Source organism: Rhinolophus hipposideros (assembly GCF_964194185.1).
Source record: "Rhinolophus hipposideros genome assembly, chromosome: 7".
In the NCBI taxonomy this organism is placed as follows: domain Eukaryota; kingdom Metazoa; phylum Chordata; class Mammalia; order Chiroptera; family Rhinolophidae; genus Rhinolophus; species Rhinolophus hipposideros.
This window is the reverse complement of record NC_138053.1, coordinates 34,716,049-34,743,476: the sequence shown is the minus strand read 5'-3', so window position 1 is coordinate 34,743,476 and position 27,428 is coordinate 34,716,049. Positions and strand designations below refer to the sequence as shown.

Below are 27,428 nucleotides of genomic sequence, written 5' to 3'. Positions count from 1 at the left end.
TTCAATCCTCTCTCCCCGCGTAATTCCCCAATGGTCATTCTGGGCTGTTTTAAACGGTAAACCCAAGCTATACTGGCACCTTAGATGGACAGGAAAGATCGCTGGTTTCCTTATTTCGGCGAAAGTCCACATGATCATTCCTGCCACCCACCCCATTTAGACACACTAAGAAGACCCGCAGAGATCATTTATGGAGAGGAAAGGGTGCATTTTGTGACAGCTGGTGGGCAGCTAGAGAACGTGGTGGAAAGTGGGGCGGGGGACCACATCCATGCCTGCACGGAGGCGCAGAACGGGGACAACCTGCACGCGTCCGCTGCCACTCTGCCCCGGCGACGGCTGGCACAATCACCAAGCCGGAATCGGTCGGTGGTGCGGCGAGTGGGCTACGGCAACGCGGTGGGCCTAAAGGGCGGCGCAGAGGGTGGCGCGGGCAGCGTGAAAGGCGTCTTTGTGCAGGACTTGGAGTGAAGGAGTGAGGAGAGAGGCGAGGGCTGAGCCAGGACCTGCAGGCTGGGGTTCTGGGACTCGGTTAGTCGCCACCCCCCAGCCGCGCTAGAAAGCGCCCGGTAGTGCCGGCAGGGGGCAGTGCAGCAGCGTAGGGGTGGGGTGGAGGTCCCCAGGTTTGGTCTTCTTTGACACTGGAGGGGGGGATACAGCAGGAGGGAATGGAGGGATTTGCCTCCCCGCCCCCTCCCCTAGGTAGCAGAGAGATCGCGCTGGCTGGAAGCGTGTAGCCCCTCGCCCAGTGCTCACTCCGCAGTCGCGGAGCGGGGAGAACAGCCCCCGAGGCGGAGCCTCGCTCCTGCCCCCGGGTACCACTGCCCCCACCTGGGGGTGAGAGGCGGGAGCTGCGCTGCCCTCCCTCGGCGCCCCGGCCGCGTGGCTTGCGGCTTATTTTCCCAGCTGGCAAGCGTCGCGCTGCAGACAAGGGAATGCCTGTGGTGAGTTGTTTATTTTGTTGAAGTTTGCGGTGGGCCAGGGGGACGTGGGGGGCGAGCGGCAGGCAGCGGCCGGGACTGTTTTGTTTAGGTCTCCGTCCACCTGTGTGGTATAAATCTGCCAGCCTCAGGGCGGCGGGGAGCCAGGGTGAGAAAACCCCAGCTGCTCCAAAAGGCCCCCTTTAGTCACTTGCAGGTCTAGAATCACATTTGATTCTTCACTCCTGGGATCAGCTAGATCCTAGGTTACACAACCCCGACGTCGCTGACCATTGCTTTCCGCACCGGCTGGGGATAGGGCTGGCGCTCCTAAGGGCAGTCAGCGCCCAGGACCCTTGGGGACAGCTGGCCATGGAAGTGTCTTCCCTTGAGGGCAGGGAAGCTGAGATTTTGGTATAAAGGTCCCTCGTGGAATTAGCGGGAGCTTGTTTTGGCTGCTTCTGACATGAAGTCTGTTTAAGGGTGTAGGTTCTGCCCAGTACTACACACTGGGATCCGGGTTGGCCAGAGTTTCTCAGATTTGAGGCTGCGGGGAGGAGGGCGGTTGGCTCCCGGGGAACCCAGAGGAACCCGCGACGCTGATGGCAGTCACCGCCATGGCTGCATTTGCCTGGAAGAAAAGCCTAAATACATTAGCGAGCTGGTAAAGCTTTTAAGGCCTTCTCGGGAGTGAGTGGCTGGCTAATGAGAGGTTAATTTTGTTTCGAAGGGAAGGCTGCGCTGGTTTCCTGAGATAAATGGACAGGAAGCGCATTACCTCCGCGTGCTGGCAAGCGGCTCCCAAATGCTTTTTGCACCTGCCGCTTTGAGCAGTGCGAGCCGCGGTGGAGCCCGCAGGGATCGCGGGGTCTGGGGGTGTACGCTCGGGTGATGAGCCTCACGCACGCCCGCGGCCCTCTCCTTCCGGGGGCGCAGCGCTCACGCCGGGCCCTGGGGCTCTTCTCTCACACCCAGGTCCTGCGTGTTCCGGAGCTCGGTGGCCTCCTGATCCCGCCAAGCCCCCTCCAGGAGCGGAAGGGTTAAGAATGATGTAAGTACCATCCAAGAGCTGCTTGCCGCTGGGCTGTCCGATTCCTGGACTGTTTCAGCCCAGGCTTTGCGTACTCAGTGGACTGGGAGCAGCGGGGGAGCCCTGACTCTAGAATGGGTTACACAAATAGCAAGCCCGGGACTGATTCCTGGCTCCTCTTCCCCAGTCGAGCTGTTAAGCAGACAGACTCTCGTGTTAGATTTCTGCAAACAAAGGTATATTAACAGGGGAACAGGGCAAGAAACCGCATCTTGTTTAGAATCCATTAATGTTGCTGGCATGTGTTTTAATTCTTATCCACTTGCTTTGCTGGGTCCCCTAATTGTACTGTTCTGGTCTTATCGTTCCTTCTTGAAAAAAAGACGAAAGGAGAAAGGGTACAAGTGGCAAGAAACAGGGTGGATTTGTGAGTTGTACAAACTGTCACTTCACAATATTTTTTCTGATTAAAACGTAAAACTTTTATAAGTCATCGATTTAAGTGTGCTCTAACTCCCTCCCCCATTTTTTCTTTGTGGAGTCTTAAAATCCAGCAGCATACGAGCTGGAGAAGTAAATACGCTACAAGCGATCATTCACCACGCTCTTGCTTTCCAAGCCGATTCGGGACCTTGCTAGTAGCAGGCGGAATTTACCCAGCGAGTGCGTCAACTGACCTAAAGTCTTGAAAATAGGAACCAACTTGCGGTCTAATTGTGAAAATTAACATTTTCCTCTAGCCGGCTGAACACTTATGCAGCAATAAAAAGTGAATTGTTAGGCTTATAAATCTTGAGCCCGTCAAATTTTACAACAGAGGAGCAATAAAGCACCTTAGAAGAAACGAAGTTTTTCCTCTAAGAGCAGTTCCATTTCACACAAGGATTTGCAGTGACTCGATGGCGCCCTCTATTGATAAGAAAACCGAGAGCACCCCTGTACTTAAGGAACAGGATTGGGGGGTGGGGGAAAGATGAGAAAGGCGGAAAAAATCATAGAAGGTCCCTGGCGAAAAGGCCCAAACTACACTGAATTTGATCCTTAACTCTTAATTGTGTGTTTTTAAATATGTTCAATAAAGTGGGATGTTTCTTTCATAGCGGTTTCAAATCTTGGGTCAAAGAAAAAGAAACATTTTACTGTTAGTCCTTGTTAGCAAAATACTATGAAAAACAGTGTTCACATTGGAATACTTTTAAAAGACGTTTTTCGTCAACCAGTATTTCGTTAACTTTATTTCATTGATAATATGTAGTAATTGCAAGAGAGTAAAATTTTGGCCTAATAGTGTTTACTCCATAATATCATCTAAAAATTATATCAGATAACTCCCCCCCAAAAGTCATTTCTCCAGGCAATTCTGAAGCTATTATTAAGCATATTATGGATGGACACAAAGCTTGGATTATATCTTCGGTAGTGAAAGGTGTATTTACCACTTGAGTCATCATGATATGTAATAAGTAATAAAAACTTATAGTAAAAAGATAGGCATCCTTCATAGGGGACCTAGTGATTCGTACAATTCTTAATGTGTCTAACAAGTAAACTAGAGTGAAACAAGGTTTGCCCGCAATTATCCTGGCCTATTGATTAGCACATTGTAACGTGGAATATTACATGTCCATGGTTGACACTAAATTCCTAATTAGAGGTAATGTAGCGGGTAGTGTTGCAAACCTCGATTTGGATATACTGTAAGTGAATGTAAAATGGCAGCTCTGAGCTGTCTGAGGAGCGGCAAAGGCGAGGGCAGTACTAAGTGGCTCCCAGCCTTTGAGGCCATTCTTGAGATTAGATACCACTTCACACCTACTGATAACAAATTGGAACCTATTATCAACCTCATGACAAACTTTCCTATGTCTCCGCTTAGCAGCCTCTTTTCCGGCAGACAATTGGTTTCCCCCCCTCGTTTTGGAGCCATCCAATCGCAAAAGTAGAAACTGACTTGCCACTGAATTAATCTGATAGACTATGAAAATGCCACTGAGCAACAACAAATCATGTCATAATTACTCTACACTGCATTAAAAACTGACTATCCTCATTAATCTAATTACACTGTAACAGAACACGTTGAAATTCGCCCACTCTCAGACCCCTCCCCCCGGCTGCTTTCAGGAAGGGAAATGTCAAAGCAACAAGAACACCTGGGCCTCGCACAGCTGTCTGCCAATTCCGCCGGGAGCTGGCGGGTACCTTCCCAGCCCATCGGATCTGTTCCGGACCGCGGGTCACATTCGGATTTACAACGCGGCTGGGTGCTAGCGTTTCCAAACGTCCGCAATAGGCTCGAAATGCGGTTCCGCAGATGTGATTGGCTGCGAAGGGATTTGCCGGACGGCGCTGGGTAAAAGCGCTCGTTTCCTCTAGAGCCGGAGCTGCAGCTGAAGTGGAGGGACAGAATGGGGTGATTAAAAAAAAAAAAAAAAACTTGGAGGGAAGTTGAACCCAATCACATTAATTCAGGAGAGGTCAAAGGCCAGTTCCTTTGTAACGATGGCAAGGCAGAGTGAATATCGCCTGTTTCTACTGGGTTCGAGGAAACAGTAAATCGCAGTAAAGGGTAGATAGGAGAGGAGAGGAGGTAGCGAGAGGAAACCCGGCCCGGGCGCTGCGCACCAGACCCGCAGCGGGCAGACGCGGAACTCGAATCACACCGAGCAGGCAGGAGGCGGGAGGAGGCAAGAGGAGGTGCGGGGGTGGGTGCTTTGGGCCCTGCTAGTGGCGGGCTGAGTCCAGAGGACCCGCACTCTCAGCCAATGGGGAGGGAGGGCGGGGCGTGCCGGGGGTGTGGGCGACAGGGATTGGTGACTATAGAGTGGGCGGGGCGGCAGTGAGGGGCTGAGATTGATTGCCCGCGGGGGCCTCCGCGCAGAGATATCTGGGCGGCCTGCGGTTGCTAGCTGGGGCTGGGCGCGCCTCCTGTGGGTCCACGCCCGCGCTCCACACCCGCAGAGCCCACGCTGGCTGGGGCCGGGGCGCGCGTGTGCTTGGGACCGACGTCCGCACTCGCTCACAGTCTTTGTGTCTTCTCTCCCGCCCCCTCTCCCTCTGCCCCCCGCCTCTGGCCGCTACGATGCCGCTGCGCCCCGTTGCTGCCGCCGCCGACTCGCTCCGCCCGCGGCGCGCTGCTCGCTCCGGCGGTGGCGGCGGCCCGTCTTCGACGCGGGCCTGAAGGAGGAAGAAGAGGAAGCGAGGAGAGTCCCCCGGCCCATGCCGCAGCCACGGCCCCGGACCCGCCACGGCGCCAGCGCCGCCGCCCTCGCCGGAGCCCACGAGACCTGCATGGACGGGCATGGGCTTGAGAGCAGCACCTTCCTGCGCCGCCGCCGCCGCCTCCGCTGCCGCCGCCGGGGCTGAGCAGCGCCGCCGCCCCCGGCTCTGCCCGCCGCCCCTGGCGCTGCTGCTGTTGCTGCTGCTCAGCCTCGGGCTGCTCCACGCAGGTACGAGGCGCGTGCGCGAGGGAGTCAGCCCTGGGGCCGAGTGCTTTGTTCCCCAGCACTCCGGGTTGCGAAGGCGCCCGCTCGGGGCGGAAGGGCGGCGTGGCGCGACGGCAGAGGCCTCGCGAACCCCTGACATGCACCTTAGCCGGGCTCGCAGCGCGGGGTCACGAACACACCCGCCGACGGGGCGGCGCGCCCTGGGCGCAGAGGAGAGGCCTGCTCCCCTCCCTCCCTCCCTTCCTCCCTCCGGCCTTCCCCGCCTTCGCTCGGAGCGTTGATAAATCTCCCCTCCAACAGCCTCTTATCGAAGATTTAGCGGGCGGGGGCGGTAGGGGCTGTGCGCCCGAGACAACTGTTCCGGATGCTTTATTGCTCTTTGCATGGGTGTTTACTGAAAGTCAGGCTGGGATCAGGTTTCCGCCGCCGCCGCCGCCGCTCCGCGCGGAGGAGACAGGGAGCCGTGCGCTGCTGCGCTGGGGTGGGGGTGGCGGCGAGGCGGAGCACACGCACCGCATGGAAAGAGTTTCACCAGTTTGTAAACTTGGAGGTTGCTGTCGGAGTAACTTAAACTGTTTTAAACAGGGATTTTTTTTTCCGTATTTACGAAAGCTGCTTTTAATTCGGCTTTCAAACTCTTCGGAAAAAACGCGTGCTTTTGTGGCTAGGCGCGTGTACCCCGAGGGGTTGACAGATAGGCTGCTTTCTGGAGGTCGGCGCTGTCCCGGCGAAGCCACAGTGAGGAATGTGTTCCTAGCGAAGTGTGCCTGCGGAGGAGCCTTCCAGCCTGTGATACTATTTTTCTTTTCCGTTTCATTAACGCAACGTTAAACGTCAGCGTTATGCACTCTCAGGGAAGTTAGGGGTGGATGGATCTAGGACGCTCTTTACACACATGACCACTTCTAGGAGTATGTCCAGACAAAGAATTTTTTTAAATGCCCAATTGAAAGAGATTATTTTTAGTTAGAAAACAACTAGCACGTAAAATAAATTTTTTCTGCAAGATCTTTTTGTCCTGTGTTTGTATGGCAGCAGTTACAATGCTCTGATCTGGAGACTCCTGAACTGGAATGCTACCCAAATGTGGGGAGTCGTTTGTATCTATCCGTTAAGTCATACCAGCTTGTGCTAAATATCTGGGCGGTCTTTTATTTTTTTTTTTTATTTTTTATTTTTATTAATTAATTTATTTATTAGTTTCAGGTGTACAAAACAAGGTAATACTTAGACGTTCATCATTTATATCCCTCATACTGTGAACCCCCCTCCCCCCATCCACTTTAAATAATAGGGGAAAATATGACTTTTAAGGAGATGGCTTAATTTACTTTGCATAACTTGGCGTAGCTTTGCATTGTGATGTTAACAGCTGCATTTTAACACTGTCACTTGGGAAAACATAAACTGAAGTCTAAGAGTGCAATGGCAAGTTTTAGAACGATTGAGGCTTTATTTACATCGATGACTTTAGAACCTTAAAAATAATGTCAGTCTGCTTAAAGTCACATGGGAAATTTTTCACGATATATCAAAAGATATATTCAGGAGTGTTTTGTGTGATAAGTATGTGTCCATAATGTCAGACTGTAGGTTTCTTAAAATGGAAATTGAAGTGCTAGACGGGACTGTCTGTTGACTTCTGGGATGTTGTTTCTTAGTTGCCATAGGTTCTTATGACAGGATTGGAATGTGGTCCTTGAAGATTTCTTTGCTGGTCCATTAAAGACCTAAGAAGTTGGTTGAAAGATTTAAAAAATTAGGGTGCCTTAGTTCAAGAACTTGGAATGTCAAATTTCACTCAGTATCCTAATGTGTCCTCACGGAAGTCCCATTGTATTGTAACCAGAGTTGGTGTGGTGACAACTTGTTGGAGTGGAGCAGTTAATCTGGTTATAGAAAAGAGGGCTCCTTTTGAGAGATTTCTTTGAAGAACGATGCTATTGAAATGCACAAGTTGTGTCCCGGCGCAGGGAGCCTAGCAGAGTGCTCTTTGCAGATGGCCTACCATATGTTCTATGCCTGGATCCATGTAATTTGCCTCAGCACCCCATACGGTTCCACATTTCACTAATTCCGCTTCAACGTATCTTGTGTCTTTTATTATAAACTGGTGATTGCGCTGCAAATTCACACGTGCAGTCCTGGCCTTGAGGAAACTCTTGAATGGTGAGGTCTTTATGTCTAAATCTTTAACGAAAGTTCTAGACCCGGAAATCCTTTAGCACTTTCATTAACTAGAATGAAAATACCATCACACTGATCATAGATGATCTGACTTGAAAAATAGGGATCTATACCTGCAGGTTTTGAATCCTGCGCTTGAGAAATGAAAAGAGTACTTTATTTCCTCTTTTTTTTTTTTTTTTTTTCCACTTAAGCAAACCTCTGCAGTTCCTGACTGGAGATCCAATATGGGAGTTACTTGCTTACTCATACGCTTCATGGCCTTCTTGGCCACATCCTTGAGATTGTTTCTGCTCCGCATTGTCTTGGCATTTTGACAGGAGGCTTACTTTACCGCCTGTAACAGGCAAAGGGTGCATTGTCGTTATAAATTCATGAAGCCTGAATATTTCTGGGTGTAGGCTGCAAATTAGTCATTATACAGGAGCCTGCGATCGGCTGAAACTGCTGACCCAAATGCACTTTCTCTCTAGTTAGTCGTCCTTCCTCCCATCATCTCTGTTTGAAAAAGCTGTTAGAAACCTCATCCAAAACAAAAGAACCCAAAGAGTTCTGTTTTATGAGCTTTCTCAAAGGAATCAACCCCTGCCTACTATGAAAAAGGGAAGGAGAGGAGGAAGGAAGGTAAGGGAGGAGGAATCTAAATTCTCTGTGTGGTGAACACAATGCAGTATATAGATGATGTATTATAGAAATGTGCTCTTGAAACCTATATAATTTTACTAGACAATGTCGCCCCAATAAATTTTTTAAATATTTTAAAAAATAAATTCTTCTCATCCCTTCTGAACAGTTGCATCTGCATTTCCATGCTGTTCTGACTTTTGATATTTTATGACTATTTGAAATAATTATAAGTAAATGTGTGCTCAGATAGATTTTATAGACCATAAAAAGAACATAGGTACTGCAAATTTAGCGGAGAGTTCTTGTGCTGTCATTTATTTGTACTCTAAAGGCTGTTTATTACTGAGTGATCTTGGCCCAGTTTTTATTTCCTTGCTTTCTATTTGCTGTGAATCTAACTTAAAACAGAAAAACAAAGTTGATACAATAGTTAAGTCTTTTTTTAAGCTATCAAGTACCATTGTGAGAGTCAGGAATTTAGGGGAGACATGATGTGTGGAGGAAGGATAATGAGATTGGAGGAAAGGCACCATGTCCCTAGCGGTGTATGAACCGGCCAGGAGAAGGCCTTAAAATCCTTTTGCCTTGATTTTCCCATCTGTAAAATGGTTCTAATGATGTTAGGGTGTTTTTTTGTTTGTTTGATTTGGGTTTTGCTTTTTTCCGTAAAAATAGTTCAAAATGACTTGATCTACTTTGGAGAGAGGAATTCTATAAATATTGGAGCTCTTTTTGTTAACTTTGGAATGTGCATACACAAAATAGACCAAACACACGATGATGCTTTTGTGATTAATTTAATCTTCTATTTTACTCAGGTTAAAGTGAATATGCAATCTAGACTACATTTTTCCCTTTGGGTCTTTAAAATGTAAAAATGGGGGAAGTATCTTGAGAGGTGGTCATCTCCTACCCTTTTCTCCCCAGTTGAAGCCAGAAAGGAGACTACAGACTGTTTAATTCAGATTTAAAAGCAGTTTACTACTGAAAAGATTAACATATCTTTTTAAATTATCTTTATTTAAAAACCTTTTTAATAGGTTTAGTTTTAAGTCTTTATCAGATGAAATCCTAAATCTTGATATTATCCTGAAGTTCGTTATGCCCACATCTTTAAATAATTACATATTTAATAATACTCTACTAACTGCTTTTTTTTTATGCCTGAAAAAGGTCACAGTTCATTTTAGAACAACCTCCTCATTTCTCAGATGAGGAATTTAAGAGATTGAGACTTCCTCCATAGTTCAGAGACCTATAAAGAATGTTTAAGTAATACAAATACATATTACAGTTCATGTCTATAAAATTTGAGGTGAATGATAAAAGAAAAGAATTTTCTTTTCAGTTGTCCTGTTCCTACTTTATGGAACGGAATTTTAAACTGATTGGCACACATGACTGACCCAGTGTTGGCAATTCTTGTGTTTTTTTGTGCTTTGAGAGGTTTTATAAATTTTTATGTGAGAAGCTAGTGGCAAAACATCATTTGAAAATTGACTTTTTAAATTCTAGGGCAATAGTACTTGGTTTTTCATTACTTCATTTGAGCTTTACTTCAATCATTAAGTTTATATGAATTGTTGATTTAAGGAAAAAAATCGTTTATATTTACTCTAAAAATTCTGTGTCTGGTTGTGTTTCTGAAAAAAAGATAGCTGGTGGAATCATCTATGTCTGCTGCATGATTTCAATGTTTTGTCCTTTTTAGTGTACTTTTATTGGTGAACTGCTTGGGAGCTTTGATCCTACGGTCATAGATGTTAAGGGAAAAGTGAATATATAGCTTGGTCAAATGAATCACTTTCTTTTTTAAAAAGAACACTTACACTTTGTAGACACCAGGTGATTAAGGTGTTAGTTTATATAGTTTGTTGATAAACATCCATCAGGAAACACAGAATAAATTTAGTGCCTGGGTGTTTTTCTTGATATTCTTACCCTGTAGCTACACTAGAATCAGGTAAAGGTGTTTTAACCAGTCATGCTATAATTTAAGGGTTTTCTTCTACCTGTCACAGGTGTGGAAGCTTTAATAGTGGTCCTGTGCATAGGCAGTACTTTCTAAAGCAAATCACTTTTGCAGTTTTCAAAATCAAAACAAAGTTCACATCTTTTGCTTGTCCTTAGAGGAAAGGAATCTTCCTCAAAACCTATAACAATAGCAAAGTTGATAAAATATGTCATATACCTTTCCCTGGACTGCACTCATGATCACTTACAATGGTCCATGCTTTAACATTTTAAGTTAACTGCATATAATTTTTCTCCCAGTGGCTTAATTTGTGAGAGACAGAAACACAATGCAACCCTATTTCCGAAGGCCTTCTTAAAATAGGAGTATATGAAATAGAACAAACGGTTCCCAGAGGAGAATGTCATTTTCTCATGTAGCTCAGGAAGTTATGAAGCATTTAAAAAAATGTGTGGTCTTATCTTCTTTCCCATAGGTGACTGCCAACAGCCGGCCCAATGTCGAATCCAGAAATGTACCACAGACTTTGTGTCCCTGACTTCACACCTGAACTCTGCCATTGACGGCTTTGACTCGGAGTTTTGCAAGGCCCTACGTGCCTATGCTGGCTGCACCCAGCGAACTTCAAAAGCTTGCCGTGGCAATTTGGTATACCATTCTGCTGTGTTGGGTATCAGTGACCTTATGAGCCAGAGGAACTGTTCCAAGGACGGACCCACCTCCTCCACCAACCCTGAAGTGACCCATGACCCTTGTAACTATCACAGCCATGCAGGAGCCAGAGAACACAGAGGAGGGGATCAGAACCCTCTCAATTACCTTTTTTGTGGCTTGTTCGGAGATCCTCACCTTAGAACTTTCAAGGATCACTTCCAGACGTGCAAAGTGGAAGGGGCCTGGCCACTCATAGATAACAATTATCTTTCAGTTCAAGTGACAAATGTGCCTGTGGTCCCTGGATCCAGTGCTACTGCTACAAATAAGGCAAGAATACTTTTTTTTCTTCTTAACACCTTTCAGGTTTCTGATTCTTGAGACAACTTTGGAAGTGTGATACAAAAGACCTAGTTTAAAAGGAACTTTGCTTGGTCTTGGCAAGCAATAACAGGGTAGATGAAGGATTAAATGAAAATTAGTAAGGAGTCGCTCGCTGGAATTCTAGGGCTTATGTAAAATGTGGATCTAAATTTAAATAAGCAATCATGAAAAATGAAAAGTAAACAGAGAAGTTGAGTTCTCTAGGGAAAAGGCTGGCCTGTTTAATGAAAAATATGTGTCCTTTTTTCAGTGGTGTCTCTTGAGTGCATATGTGTGACTCTCCTTGAGGGAATCCATGTTTAGATTTATCAGATGACTGAAATGGGTGTTCTGAGTAAAGAAAATGGGGAAGCCTGAGGGCAATAACCCATGAGGAAACATTTTATTCGAAATTTGGAAGCTATAGTAAAAAGTAATAGCCAGCTTCCCAATGGAAACCCCACAAAGGTCTTTTAGTTACTAACCTTATGGTGACCAAGCAAGTTAAGAATTGGATATTGCAGAGCAGTGATGTATAACCCCCCCATATAATCTCAAGATAACAATGTATGCCAGAAGCTGAGGGGAAAACTGACAAAGGTAAGTTAAGCTTACCTTGCCACGCTGCCAGTGTCTGTGGTTCTGGTTGGTTGATTGGTTGGTTGGTTGATTTTAAAGAAACTAATACTGAATCCTCTAAGTCAAAGTGAAGGCACCAGTGTGTTAGCGCAAGTAGGTGGAGAGGAGCTATGAACTGGGTTTTCAATCGACAGTCGCTGCTAATTTAGTCGTTTGTAAATAAAGAGGTCAGAAAGGGCTTTCCCCAAAAATAGTGTCCCAAGTAACTCGCTCCTTCCCTGTCTCCCCCAGCCACAAAATCACACATACAGGCTATCTCATCTTGCTTAATCTCCTTTGTTTATTTTCTCTATTTATCATTTGGTATTAGACTAAAATACAATTAACAAGGATCAAGCTTTTTTAAAAATGAATTTAAATTATTTCCCTTGGCATTTTGTGGAGGGAGTTTTATAACACCTCCAGAGATACGTTGTATTTGACACCCTGGGCTGTCAAATCTAAGATTAGAAGTCATAGATCCGAACAAAGACCGCTATTACGCTGGTCCAGATATTTTTTTTTTTATTAAAGTTTATTGGGGTGACACTTGTTAGAAAAAGTTACATGGTCCAGACATCTTAAGGGAACTCAAAAACATTTACACTTCAACTCCCAATACAAGCCCAAGATGGTCTTTCCAAAACCTACATCTCAAATAAACTTTTAATACTCTGGTTTTTATAAGTATGCAAATGGTTTTCCTTTGTATATTAAAATATGTATTTTCTGTAAGCTGTGATATAAAGTTACAAGACAAATCATGGCCAAAAATCCATCATTGCATCAGAGTCGTAGGGCATAAAACCTAGGAATAGTCATTGGGAAAACATAACACTGGAAATTCAAGAAGGCAGTCCCATTAGAAATGGAGAGAATCATCGATTGTGAAAATAATTGAGGTTTTGGAGGAGTAACCTTCAAACAATACTATTGCAATTAATAAGTGCTATGTGCATGGGAAAATACTGGTTCTATGGAACAATTGACACTGAAGTACTTAGATCATTCCATTTCAGTTGTGGTTGAATCTATCATAGTTGTTAGCAAATAAGTAAATAAAAAGTACAACTTTTTCTCTCAGTTTGTTAAGGATCAAAGGTTTTACCCATTCCAAAGGGGGCAGGGGGAGAATTGTCTTCTGACATAAATTCAAACCGATGATGAGAATGCTTGGTCTTTAATTGCACTGTTGGAAAGTATTCCCCACATCTGGTGACCATGCTGTTCAGCAACAAATTTCTCTATGGCTTTATGACCTCTGGTAGTTGTTTTTTCCTTCTTTTTGTAACTCTCTCCAAAGCCCTCAGCAGCATCTGGAAGGTTACTGTGGAAGGCCCCTCTCCATGCTGGTATGACCTGTGCTGATGAAACCAAGCAAAGGCCTAAAATTTTGCAGTACAATTTCCTTTTACCTACCCAGAGCCAAAATAAAACCTTTAAAAAAATTCCAAGCAATGAAAAAATGATGGTAATAAAAATAAAAAAACAATATGAGGCAAAAAGCACTTATGAAATAAGTTCCAAGAAAGATCTGTTTTTTTCCTCTTGATGTCTACTGCAATACTTTAAAAAAAAAATCTTTCCGAAAATTGTTTTTGTGTGAGACCCGGAACACTTTCCTCCAGCTGTTGGATGTACCATTGCGGGTACTGTGCTGTCCTGGTGGTCAGGCCCTTTGAACTAAAGCACTAGACCTGGGTGTTCGGTCACTGACGTCCCTAAGACAGCTCCTTGTCCTGGATACCTGAAAATGTCCTGGATACTTGAAAATGAGCAAGCCATTTTCAAGCCTATCGTGGTGAGCTCTACAAAAAGACACAGCTTAGGGGAGAAAATTTAAACAAAGAAAATGAAGTCATCTCTGCTCAAGGGCCCACTTACTAGTTCATCCCTTTTCCACGTGGAAGCAGTGACTTTAGGGCAGCTAGGCCTGCAATGCTGGACAGTGTGGCCCCGTCTCCCCCTATCTCCTTGCTCTGCTCCTAGGAACGGAGGGTGCTTCTCCAGTTGTCATGGTAAGCGCAGGTGTGCTTTCTCAGCAGGGCCTCTGGGGTTTTGTTCGGCCCTCCACCAGCCTGTGAGGATCCCTCTCTTCGGAGAAGTCGGCCTGGTTGACCACCTTGCCACGTGGGTGTGTTCCAGGCTAGGGCTGGTTTCATCTCCACCCCAAAGGCTGCAGGGGTTTCTGGCACACCCAGACACCTGGGCTGAGACCCACGTCAGCTCTGTCCATCTTCCCCACCTTTGGCTGTAGGGGGTGCTTCAGACCTGCAGGCACTAAGGAAGAGAAATGAGAACACAAGTAATTTGTTTACCTTTGCTTTATTTTTCCTTTTCTTTTAATGTAACCATTTTAATTTCCCATCACTCTAGCTTTCTTATCCTACCCTTCAGTTTCAGTAAAACAGAATTACAAGTGGCAGGGGAAACGCGGGATGACAGCAAGTCCTTTCATAGATGTCCTGCGGTAGATTTTTCTGTGCTCATCCTTTAGTGAGAGAAGGTGGCTCACCTTAAGGCAATTTGCATTTGGGAAGGAGGTGTCTTCTTTCTGCATGACCAAGCCCGGTGACTGCTGGCCAGGTGAGTGGGCACTGAGGTGCCTCGTATGTTCTCGCTGCTGCCACGGGCCACCAGCTCCGGATTATCCCCTGGGCAGTGTCACTCAGCTCTCCAGAGCAGGGGAGGAGGCTCTGCCTATCAGGTATCTGTATATTTTTAAAAATCCATAATTATCCCTAATTTTTGTACTCTAGCAACTTTCTGGAAATTCCTGAAAACTTCCACTGGGTGATGATACTAGAGACGCAGGAAGACTTAGTTCACGTACTTCATTCTTGCTTAGTGTCTTCCTCAAACTGTGAACCCAAGGTGTTCCCTTGTGATAAAATATGATTAGCTTGTAGGGTCCCAGAGCATGAACTGGGTCCTCCTCCTTTCTGATGCCTCTTAGCATGTAGCTAGTATTCCACAACAGTGTGTAGGCATGTAAATCAGTGTTCTGGATTATTCTCCGTTGCTTACAAGATCACAGCCAGACGTGCTTGCATTGGAAGGCTTTCAACTGTCGTTTTAAGCATGTCGCTGGATCAAGGTTTGGAAATCTGTCCTCTCTTGACCCCAGGCCTAGTGCGTTTTTTGTAGCCAAGTTTTTGTAACCCATTATGTTTTTGGTATGTTCATGGAGACACCATGGTGGTCATTCTCATTTCTATGGACTAAGGAAGATGCTGCATCCTCCCATCAGCTGGATTGTGCTTCTAATATATGGACACTGTTATTGCCTGCAGCGTTGTTAGAAGGGACACCTGGCATTTTCTTTGAGACTGTAGAGCCCTTTCCTTCCAGAGAGTACAAGCTTGCAGATACAGTGTAACCAGTCCTTAAAATTCAAGATTGTTCTTTATTTTGTATCATTTACCTGTTATATAGGTAATTCTTGCCATCTTTTTAAGATTTACTCCTTGTTTTGCAAAACTTAAACCAAAAAAGTTATGAAACCAGTTGAGGCATATCGGAACAGAGAGGTCAGGACATTGCACTTGTATCTCCTTGCTAAGTACAGTCATTTCTCTGATAAAAGGTCTGATTGATTTAGTGCTACATCTGAATCATCAAGCATTGAATGCCTACTGTGTGCGGAGATGCCTAGGTAGTTTCTTCCTTAGCCTAAGCTTACGACTAAAATTTGTAGCAGCCAGTGGAGAATTGTGGGGTTTGTGTAAAAAAACAGTCATTTTTAGGGTTTATTTTTAGAACATTGGTGGCCCTCATTCATAAGCTGGTTCCAAGTGCTGCTACTTAGCAACTGTCATGGGTATCAGAATGGGCCCAGGACGTAGGCCAGAGGGGTGGCTGCTGTACCCAGGACACACTGTTCCCCCTGTCACTGTCACAGGTCACTCTTTACTCCTGGGATTTGACACAGTCTCCCTTTCCACCCCCCACGATCAAGATGGCCCCTTATTCCCCTACAGCCTCGTAGGGTCTAGAACCGTGGCTGCCACTTTTGAAAGGTTATTGGTCTTTGATTTAATACCAAAAAGCTTTCTAAAATGTGTCAGTCACTAGTTCTTAGTTAAATTCATTTTTCAGCGTTCTATCTCAACTTTAAAACTCATGAAAGCATGTCTTAGATATCCTGTCCTCCCTGAATTTGTTGTAGAAACAATATTGAAACATTAAAGACTAGTTTTTAGAAGAGCAGAAATCAGCTGTCATTCCAGGTGGTAGTGTTCTTATTTTTGTCCTTTCTATTTCCTGCATAGCTCTTGTTTGTACCGGATTATGCTTCATATTGTTTCAGCAAATTGCCTGGAGGTAAAAGAATTTCCAAGTGTTTGTGGGAAAAGAAAGCAAGAAAAGGAGAAATTACTAGCTGTATGATGTACCTATAAGTGTAAAACATCATTTTGTAAAACGAATGGGCCCAACTTGGTTATTCTTTGTGCTGTTCTTTCCAAACATGGTATGCCTTTATACATATTAAAATATTCTGGGTAATGAGACTTTGACCATCTCTCTATTCTCTGGAATGAAGAGACAGCATATGTTAATAGAAACCGTCTAAATTGTATAAAGTTTGTATCTGTGTAGTTTCTAAGTCCTATATTTTGAATCTCCCGGACTATGCCACTCTGTCCAGAAATGGTTTGGAAGGAGCAGGGAACCTTCAACCGAACCGCCCCCCCCATTTGTTAGTGAAATTAACCCAGTGGCTGCCCTGCCCGTGCCAGGCAGGCTTCCACGCGGTGCTGTGGGCCTTCAGACAAATCCACACTCCGCCATAGTTTAAAGTAGAGGCATGAGGCCAAGTCTGATACACAGCTGAGAGTTAGAACTTGTTTTCCTGTCACGTTTCCAAATGTCTCTCTCTGCCCTGTTAAATTTTCTTTGAGTCAACATTTTGAGAGGAAGGGGCGAGAAGGAAACATTGGATGGTTGGTACTTTTTTTGTTGGCTTCAATTAATGCTAACCAAACAGTTTCTGCCTGTGTGGAATGTGGTATGTAAAAAGACTTACCTACAGTGTTGGACAATGAAACATGCTACCTTACCCATTTTGTCTTTATTTGTTTTGACTGCAGTAGAACTTGCTCTTCCACTGTTTTGAATTTTGTGTTCTCGTGGGTGGGGTAACTTAAGGACTTTTTAAACTGCTCAACTTGTCAGTAAGTGATAACTAACAGGAATAGCAACACGCATCTAAGATACAAAATGTAACTGGACAGCCTTGCTGTGAAAACACGGTGCTCACGGTGCTGCTGGGTCTAGAATGAACTTCAAGTGAAACTGGGTCTGTAGCAAGAAGAGTTTTTTATGTCCCAATTAGCTGGTTATTTTAAGAATTGGCGCCAAAAGAACATTTGGCTAATTCTGCTGGGTTCTTTCAGTGTTGGAACATAGTATGTATATACTGTGGCTAGAACTGATACGACATAATTTAAACACTGACTTTCATAAACCTTGAAATGGGGGTCAGGATTTAATCTGTCCATTTAAAGGTGTGTGTAAGTATGCATGTGTGTACAGGCACGCGTTATGCGGTGTTGTGTCTTCCCCTCTCCCTCCATCGGGAAAATGAGGACAGAAGGATATTGTTTTGTAGCATTCCAGTTAACTGGCTTCTTGAAATATACAGTCATGGCCTGGAACCACCTCGTTCCTGAGTGGGCTTTTTTTAAAAATAGCCCTGGGAACTTGCAATTGAACCTAGAAGTGACAGAGTGTAAGTGCATTGTGAAGACCTTCAAGCCCTTTTGCTTTTTTAGTCACCTCCCCCAACTGAAAAGTGATCAAAGAGGCTGTGATTTCCTAATCCCCATCGGTTTGGCAGACAGCTGTGCTGAATGTAGGCCCAGAGCTTTGGCCCAGGGTCTTGTTGGGGCCGTGGGATCTTTGGCCCAGCCCTTGCCCCCCATGAGGAGTGAGATCCCGAAAGGCCCTACCTGCCCCTAGAGTTATTGCCTCGGGCCCTGGCTCTCACCTTTCAAACTATTTTTAGCCTCTGGTCTGAACCATAGTGGCAGCCTAGGTCTATAATACATTATATATAATAACACATGCCTAACTTCACATCTGGAAGCATGGTGAGTTCCTGATTTGCTGGGCTCCTTGTGATGCAAAGTCTGAACACAACAAACAAACAGTAAGTTCCCTGTGGGGTTCTCTGAGTGGCTGCCACTTGAAGGCCCCCCCACCCGAGACCTTACCTTTCCTTGTCGTTCAGCACAGCCTTGCGCTGCCTGCATGAGGAAGCTAGCCTGTTACCCTGTCTCTGAGCCTGTTTGTACTTCCAGCCTTCCTTGTTGTGAGTGTACAGAAATTACTCTTTGGAAGTCAACATTTTTGTGCCTGTCCCTTTTGTGTGTCATCTCTGGCCTGCTTCCCTTTCACTCTGGCATGCTTTTTCCAGCCACTGAGCTGAAGGCTTCTCCCCTGGACCACCCTAGCAGCCTCAGCGGTGGGTGTCCTGCCCTCTGGTTTGGTTTCTGCTTTCTCCCTGTGCTGCCAAGAACCCCGCCAGCAGCCAGGGCAGCCCTTGTTCCTGCATGTATTACCTGGGGCAATACTGGAAAATAAATAAGGCTGATCCATTTCATTTCTCTGGGTTCCTGCGAGTGTTCCTAAAACAGAGCTCTGTGGAAAGAGACTGAGGGTAGAGAAACCTATTTTGCTATCTCTTTGAAGGTAGCAGATTTCTTAGTCTCACTCAAGCCCTAAAAGGAACCTAGGGTGAAATTTTTAATCTTGCCACCCTCTTAAAACACATGTACTGTCTTCCTGTGAGTATCTTGTCCTAGTCCAATAAAATTAGTTAACAAAATATACTTCTATAGGTGTTGTGTTCAGTCTTCTGTCGGTAGAGATTTGATATATAGGCTGAGTAGTAATTGTACAATGATGTTCCAGTTCATTGAATTCACACCTTCCTACCAAACTTTTCTCCTTCAATTTCCAGGAAAATTATCAGTGACATCACTTATTAACCAACCCAACATTTTTTATTAAATATGGTCCATATAAATACTCTCCTGGGTTTTGTATGAAATTCAAACAGAAAGTTATTCTCAATGAATATTTTATTTCCTGCTCCCAAAAAAGGGAGGAGACAACAAGTTCTCCCGTCTTCTGTGACTTAAGGACAGGTACCTGCCAGCCTGGATGGGTGGCTTAGCCCCTGCCCAGATCCACAGGTCCAGGTTTCCCTGTCACATCGGGAGTTAGAGCCAGGGAAAAACTGCAAGGAAGGTGCCTTCAGAGATCTCTACTTCCTTTTGGTGCTTTGAAGTTTTCTAGGCTCTGACTTCTCAACATTTAAAAAAAATGACCCTCAGAGGTAAAGATTAGGTGTTTTAGAGCTGGAGATAGAGCATGAGTATTTCTCGGAAGCATGTGCTCTGATTGGAATGGTTTCTTTTTTGCTCACTCCAGAGGACTGAATACAGATACCACTTACCTGTGTAAGATCAAAAACGGTAGTGAGCACAGTGATCTCCTATCCTCCCTCGGAGTCAGCGATTTTTTCAAACTAATGCACCCAGAGGATCTGATGAAATGGACATATTAGCTAATTGTATGAAATAAAATTAATTTAGCTTCCTTTAACACAAGCAGAATTTTAACCAGGTACACATCGAAATTGTTTCCTTATGTTCCAAGCTAATTTCTGTGACTATTTCACTTTAGTTTACTGGTCCATCTTTAAGAGATATGAGTCCCTTTATCTAAAAGTCCACTTCTGGTATTGGAGGGTTCCAGTAAGGACCTACACTTGCAGTGCCAAATGGCCTGATTAAACACCTATAAATGTTTCTTTCAAAATGCAATAAGCACAAATAGTTAAGTGCACATCCTTTGGGGAATTCTGCTATTTGAAAACCTATGCGCAGCACTTTACAAGGTTATTGAGCTTGAGGAAGATATGTCTGTATCTTGGCAAGACAGTGCCTTGGGTTTTCCTTTTTGTTGGCTATCTCATTGTCATTTAATGCATTTTTTCTTCCCCTTCTCTCTAACCGCCCCCCCCCCCACAACGATCCCAGTAGAAAGGAGAGACAGATTCCTCTAAATTTTGATACTTCACATCAAACCTTAAATCCTTATTGCCTTTCATGTGTGCAAAGGTTGATTTGTAGCTGCTGTCTTTCTCTTCCTAATAGACCTGGTGGGTGGTAAAGATCTCGGGGAGTGAAACATTAAAAATGAATGAGGAGAACTGGAGTAGTTTGTCTGAGGTGGGGGTTAAGAGGGACTGAGGTGGGGGAGGTTTAACAAAAGGCATTGATGTTTTAAATGCACAGAAATGCCATCCATCAATAATAAATGCTGTGGCATAGAACAGATGTGCCAAATTGAGTTATTACAGCAGATGGGTCAGTTCATAGAGAGAGAAAGGAAGCAGCATAGCTGGTGTTTTTAAATTATCTCTTTGAAAGCTTTAGAACACAATTTTGAATACCCTGTTTTTACACTTTGCTAGGTGCTAGTTGGAAATATAAAGTGTTTGAATTTCCAAAAATTCTGATTAAATTTGGAATGTTTTTAAAAGTAAGGATTATTAAGAATGAATAAATCTTGTTTTTCTGGAGAGGGAGACCATGCCTGGATTTCTGGCCCTTCATGGCTGAATGCTTGCTGTTTAAGAGCTTGTGTTGTAATTGTCTGAGGAGTGAAATTACATTACAAAACTTAAGTCATGTGAAACTGTTACCTAAAATGTTCTACATTTACATTGATGATGTATGTCTCTGGGTACATCCTTAAACTACAGAGGAGCACACAGGAAACCCCTCTGGTGCTTTGAGGTCGATTCATCACCCTCAGCACTTCATTCAAGGGCTAATTCTATACATTGGTTCTGGGAGAATTATTTCACCCAGAAGAGAAACAGTAAGAGAAATGTCAGCTTCCTTGGCTCGTAGAGAAAATCACTCCCAAGGAATTGGACCGACAGACAAAAAGTCTGTTAGGTAAAGTGGAATACTTTGTAAGTGTAGATACTCAGGTAGAGGTCAAGCTTTGACTTGAACTGATCTTCTCAAGATGTGGGAGTTACTGTTAGTGTCACAGGCCCAGCAAGAGACGTGGTGTGCGTGGGTCTGACATGAGTCCTGGCTTGGAATGGGAGTGCTGACTGAAAACAACAGACTTGGTGACACACGGAACGATTCCACTCCTCTTCATATTGACTCTTATTGGCCGTTTTGGGAAACTGGTTTGGAATTGGATCTCTGCTTTGTTGTCCCAACAAAACTAATTTCTCTTTGATTTTCCTAAGTTGAACAAAAAAGTACTTAATTATTGCAAATAATGCCATGGTAGTTTAAATGTGAGAGGTTTGATAGACTAGAAAGACAGATTACTTAGCTGTTGTAGAAGAGTTCATTGAATGTTTGAGTGTGAATGTTCTAGTTGAAAATGAAGACAGTGATTATATGAAAAGTCTGTTACCAACTCTTATTTACCCATCTGTATTAACTTTCAACTCTTTCTGGTACAGAATTTACTTGAATTAATCTTTTCACCTCTGAGGGATCCTAGCTTGCCTTAAAAAAAAAAAAAAAAAAAAACTTGTCAAACTGTCTTTAGAGCCACCAAATAAATCTATTTTATAGTCCCATTAGATATCTAGCTCAAAATCCCGTTCACTCTGAAAGGTCCTATGGTTGGATGCACAACAAATTTCCTGAAGTCATCTCTGGTACACCTCCTTTGGGTTGTTAAGAAGGTGTTGAAATGTGAGAAGGCTGGTAGTGAAATTAAATTGTGGCTCCAGGTAATTAGGAAGAGAGAAATCCAAGCGTTTTCCTAGTACATTGTCTGGCTTTTAGTTGCAGCTGCAAACAACGGATATGAGTTTAACCAGTTGCTACAGTGCAGCTGGTTCAGATCTGGCTTTATAACTGGCTGAAGTAAAGTGAAATGGCTGGAAAATTCCAGTCAAGTAACACCAGTGGGAACATTTGGAATTAAATAGTGTGAGCAAATGCTGGCCGAGTTGAGAAAAAAAAACTTCAGACATAAACTTGAGGGTGGTGCTGAGGACTTGTAGAGAGAGGGGCCAGGAGGGGGGCCAGGGCATTTTCTGGCCTTTTTAACAAGGGTCTATTGTTTTGATTAGTTCCCTTGCAGGAGGTGGAAGGTTTCCTCCATCCAGAGTAATTTGTAGAGTGTTTGGCCTGTCTACCTTCCTCCTTGACTAAGTCACCTGATACTTTTCTTTTTCTTCTTCAAGAAGAAAGAAAAATAAGCTGTTACCTCAGTTACTGACAACACAAATCTCAAACTGGAGGCTTTTCCCCCCTTCGGGATAGTTTTTCCACCTTGTGCGTCCCAGAAAGCCCTGTCTCTCCGTAGTCCTCTGTCCTCCCACCACCCGGAGCAGAGATGCTGTGTGTGTTGGAGGCAAAGGTGCTCACAGGCGAGGTGTGTGAATAACTGTCCAAACTGAGGAAAGAAAGCGGGTTCATTAGAGGAAAGTTTGTGTATTATCAATAGTTTTTTCTCCATGAATTGTCTGCTTAATTTGGAGAATTGAGAATTGGCTGGGGGAAAAAATGAGAAGTTAAAGGGCCATGTGCTGTTTGGGGAAAACATTTGCTGTAACTAGGTTTAGGGTATTTATTCTCTGCCAGTGTTGCGAGCTGCATTTGCCAAGGGATTTCCCTGTCACAGGGATTAGCCAGTCATGTGAAACATTTGATGAAGAGACTTAGAGAAAAGTCTTTCCGGAGGCACGTGATTGGATGCGGCCGCTGGGATGTGTGTACCACCCCCGCCCCCCCCCTCCCCACCGGCCTCAGTTCTCTGCTTGGCCCCTCAGTGTTTGTCAGCAAGTTCGCAGAGATTAGTCAGGGGGTATGGTTTTACAGTCCGATGAAGAAACTTTGTAGGAATCAAAGTGCTGGCGGGTATATTTTTAATTAAGCCCTTCCAAGTTTCTCTGCATAACTGAGAATCTTTTTTTTTTTTCTCAGAGCTATACCACTGATCATCTATTTTTGGAAAATTATCAATAAAAATTACTTACGTCCTAAACAGCAACCCTGTTCTGTTTAGCAAAGTAAAGAAATTTTTTTCCTGATGCACATTCCCTGGATTTGTGTTGCATCTTCATTCTAAATACATAGGGCTTTTTAACTTTCCCTCCCAGCGGCAGCATTCCTCGGGGAGGTCGGAGCAAAGGGCTGAACTTCTGTCCGGCGCCTTTCGGCTCCGGAGTGCAGGGGAGCGCCGCCGGGGGGCGCACCACCCTGCCTCTCCCCCACCCTGGTAAACTTCTGCGTGTTTTCTCGCCACAGATCACCATCATCTTCAAAGCCCACCACGAGTGCACAGATCAGAAAGTGTACCAAGCTGTGACGGATGACTTACCGGCCGCCTTTGTGGATGGCAGCACCGGCGGTGGGGACGGCGACGCCAAGAGCCTGCGCATCGTGGAAAGGGAGAGCGGCCGCTACGTGGAAATGCACGCCCGCTACATAGGAACCACGGTGTTTGTGCGGCAGCTGGGTCGCTACCTGACCCTCGCCATCCGCATGCCCGAAGCCCTGGCCATGTCCTACGAGGAGAGCCAGGACCTGCAGCTGTGCGTGAACGGCTGCCCGCTGAGCGAGCGCATCGACGACGGGCGGGGCCAGGTGTCGGCCATCCTGGGCCCCGCGCTGCCCCGCGCCCCCCTGGCGCACGCCTGGCCGGGCTACACACTGGAGACGGCCAACGCGCACTGCCACGAGAAGATGCCGGTGAAGGACATCTACTTCCAGTCCTGCGTCTTCGACCTGCTCACCACTGGTGACGCCAACTTCACCGTGGCCGCCCACAGTGCCTTGGAGGACGTGGAGGCGCTGCACCCGCGGAAGGAGCGCTGGCACATTTTCCCGAGCAGCGGCCACAGGGCGCCCCGCGCCGGCCACCGTGTGTCTGTCGGTCTAGGGCTCACGTGCTTGATCCTTATTGTGTTTTTGTAGGGGTTGTCTTTTGTTCTGTTTATTTTTTGTCTATAACAAAATTTTAAAATATATATTGTCATAATATATTGAGTAAGAGAGTATATATGTATATACCATGTATATGACAGGATGTTTGTCCTGGGACACCCACCGTTTGTACATATTGTGTTTGACTGTTTTCATGTATGTTGGATGTAGTATTCTTTGATTGTATCAATTTTGTTTTGCAATTTTGTGAAATGTTTTATAATGTCCCTGCCTGGGGACCTGTTAGAAAGCACTTTATTTTTTATATATTAAATATTTATGTGTGTACCTGGTTAGTATGTATAGTACATATACACAGACACCGAACACAGCGCCCCCTTTAAAGATGACCAGTGGTGACGTTCGCAGCTGTCCTTGGTTGCTCCCTCCCGCCCGCCCTTTCCCATTGCTACTGACCTGCCACGTGTGCAGCTTCCACTCGCCTCCTGGTGGAGCCGCCTTGTTCCTTTGAGCTCAGTCCTCACCTCTTCTGTACTCACTTGATTTGGAAAAATTGTTACCTCCCCCTTCCAGGTGCTTTTGGCTCTGTTATACTGATCTCTAGGAAGCCCTCTCTTCAACAGCTGTCACTTTCTCAGAGGGTGCGCAGAATATTACTGTAACCTTTATTGACTACAGTGGTTCTATCTGAGCACCTCCGGTGTGTTAAGCTGATTCATATGAAACTGCTCAGAAGGAGCTGGTGACGGCAGCGTCATAGATAACCAGGCATTTTGTTAGATTCCAATAGCTCGCAGACTTTTTCTCATGTCCCTGTCTAAACTAAACTTTTCCTCTCTCTTAACTCCATGCTTCATTGAACAAGCAAAACACAAAGATGAGTGCAGTGGTCACACCTTGCTCTTCTCTCTAATTTGTGCAAGCCCACGATCTTAGCTTCCCCTCTTTGTTCCTGGGGCCCAGAAACACACTGTTCCCAGTCAGCCCTCCTCAGCCTCACTTTATGAGCCCAGGCACTAGATGATGACATCCTCACCCCATCACGATGTTTTCCATTCTTATTACCTTTCACACCGTACCCTTCATCAGTGTTTGTTGTGTCTGTACACATGATGGAGTGGACTAGGGTGGTAATGACACAAGCTTCCTGCTTGCCTCAGTGCAACTAACTGGTTAACCTGGACATTCTCCTTAAGCGGGGCTGCTTCCCAAGTGGTCTCTTCAATCAGGTACCCTCCCTCCTAATATCTGTAGCTGAATGTTATTTAATCAGTTGCTCCTGTAACTTGGTAAAATCCGTCTTAGGTAATAGATCTCCTCTTTAGCCCTTCTAGTCCATCATCAGCACCCCTGAAAAAGGAAAACACCACCACCAACAGAGACTGAGGAAGTGAACTCCAGGGTAGGTAGCTTTATATTGTTAAACCTAAAATGGAAATGTTCGGCTCCAAGAAAAGGTGACAGAATTTGTGCTTTACCTGAAGTTTCCATGTGTAAACAAAAGTGAGTGAACTTTAAATATGGTGATTTGGGTCAGGTTTGTGCAAAGTTTTAGTTGGCCGGGAGTTTCTTCCTTTTGCCATGTCTCGTTGGTTAGTAGCACTCACTGCCAGTGGCCCAAACTGGCAGGAGAAGACGATATCGTTTTGTGAAGTTCTTTTTCTTAGCTGACCTGTCCAGTCACAGGATAGGACTATGGGTTCATATAGAGGGGGCAGACCTCTCTATCTTCTGGTGTATGAGAGAATAATCTGGCCGGTCTGGGAACATAATGAAGACATCCTGCTGCTTACACAAAGATTCAGTACCAAGAAGTTGAAAGTAAACCTGTCATCCTTTTATAAAAACTGTTGGGGCCTACCTCCCATCAGCTCTGAGCTGTGGCTGCTTTTGTTTACTTATGGAACCGTGCGCCAGGTTCAGAAACTATATTCCAAACTTAATTCCAAAACAAAATTGATTAGCTAACTATAAGCTAATTAATTTTGTTTTGGAATTGAGGAGAATGAAGGAAAGAAAATATTTAGGGTACTTCTAACCACTTTTTATGCAAATAGTATAAAAGTAAAGTAAAAACAATCGTAGAAATCTCTACAGTATCTGTGTGTAGAGCGTAGATGATTAACACGTCTTTGTCCTTTGTCCAAGAAAAGCAAAACCACCTCCTCTACTAATAGTTGGGAAAAGAAAAGAAGGTTATTTTGCCATATCATTTAACTGGAGAGATCATTCAACATCACTAGTATTGGTACCAGTGTATTCAGCTAGTCTCCCTGTATAACCAGTGCCCCTGGACAACATTCACAATCCCCGCAGACAACTGTTCCAGAAATAACAGGTATTTCTCCAGAGAGGGGCCGGCTTTATTTCCTTTCTTTTCTAGGATTTCTAAAGTACTGCTTGCACATGTTGATTCCTGAAATCCTCCTTCACCAGAAGAGTTTGGGGTCATTCTGACACATGGATAGGCTGTAGCTGTTCAAAGGTCTCCTGGGGGAGCATAAAACTTGGAGGAAAACACTGGTTTTCACAGATGCTCCACATGGCTGTCTTTAAAAGACTCAAAACATTTTTTTGTCCTCTTTGTTATGCTTGGAAACCTCACAGTGTGTCTAATCTTTGCAAAGAAACCTTTTAGATGTGGTTCATAGGTATATGAATAAGTATCTATGTAAAACAGTGAGTGTGCAGTGTGTAAATACTTTAAATTATTATGCTAGAAAAATAAAGTTACATACCATGCTGTGGAATGTTTGTTCTATGATTATAGTGACACCTGCTGGAAGAGCTGAGAAACACAGGATCAGAAGCAAGGAAGTGAGAGTGTTCATGCAAAATCCTTTGTGGTTCTGACAAGTCATACCACCTACTGACAAACTTATTTTCTAAACTGTGTCAGTTTTTTCCCTTTTTTAAGCAATTGCAAATAAATCAGTATCTGTGAGACTGGTTTCCTGGTGTTATCCCCAAAGTGTGTCCTTAGTAATAGCTTTGGTCCCTTGCAGACATAGGACCTGCACTCCTGTTCTTTTCAGGCAGCATGAACTGTAACAACTTACTCCTGGTGGGGAAGATCTGGGGGGGCTGGATTTTTTGGCTTTGGAACTTTTGTATATCCCTGCTTCTTGGGTGTTCTAAAAAGAGCTATCACAAGATTACAAGTTGGTCTTTAAGAAACATGCCAAAGGATAGAAAAGCTTGAAAAAGAATTAAACCAAAAATAAAGGCACAAGGAAGCACTGTTACTGCTATGAGGTAAAATACTACATGGGGTAAATATTGATTGAGGGGCATATACATTCAATTATTTCTTAACTAGAAAGCTTAAACCTTCCACGCAGTGTTTGTGCCTAGCAGTTCAGAACAAACAAAACAGGGAAATTGTCAGTTGAACCACACAAAGATGACAGGGATATAGCCACTGAGTACCTAGTACATACGTCTGTATGGAGTGAACGCTAAGAAACAATCTACATCACAATGAAATTTATGATTAAAAGGCAAAAATTCTTTAACACACTCTACGTCCAGACCTCCATCTTTTCAAAGGTTGAAACTTGAGCAACTGTCCAAAAACCGATAGGGGGAGCAGGCCGTTAGCAGCATCCTATTGCCTGCAACCCGCTGCAAATACAGTCTTGGATTGCTTCAGTCCTTTATGAC

At 44.7% G+C, this 27,428-nt stretch overlaps 1 protein-coding gene across 2 annotated transcripts; it reads left to right on the top strand.

The window, feature by feature from the left end:
- The first annotated feature begins 343 nt into the window (after positions 1-343).
- On the top strand, positions 344-26,515 carry RGMB (repulsive guidance molecule BMP co-receptor b). Of its 2 annotated transcripts, none has more exons than XM_081052974.1 (5): positions 344-365; positions 1,896-1,971; positions 5,134-5,399; positions 10,661-11,169; positions 23,127-26,515. In XM_081052974.1, exons 2-5 carry the CDS (start codon positions 1,967-1,969, stop codon positions 23,793-23,795), a joined length of 1,449 nt encoding a protein of 482 aa, XP_080909100.1. In that variant the 5' UTR covers positions 344-365; positions 1,896-1,966; the 3' UTR covers positions 23,796-26,515. The 2 variants fall into 2 exon arrangements, with proteins under 2 accessions (XP_080909100.1, XP_080909099.1); XM_081052973.1 differs by lacking the exon at positions 344-365 and adding an exon at positions 588-944.
- Positions 26,516-27,428: the final 913 nt, after the last annotated feature.

Coding starts and splice junctions, on each gene's coding strand:
- RGMB (XM_081052974.1), top strand. Junction 5,400..10,660: donor CCTCGGGCTGCTCCACGCAG/GTACGAGGCGCG, acceptor TCTTTCCCATAG/GTGACTGCCAACAGCCGGCC. Junction 11,170..23,126: donor GTGCTACTGCTACAAATAAG/GCAAGAATACTT, acceptor TTCTCGCCACAG/ATCACCATCATCTTCAAAGC.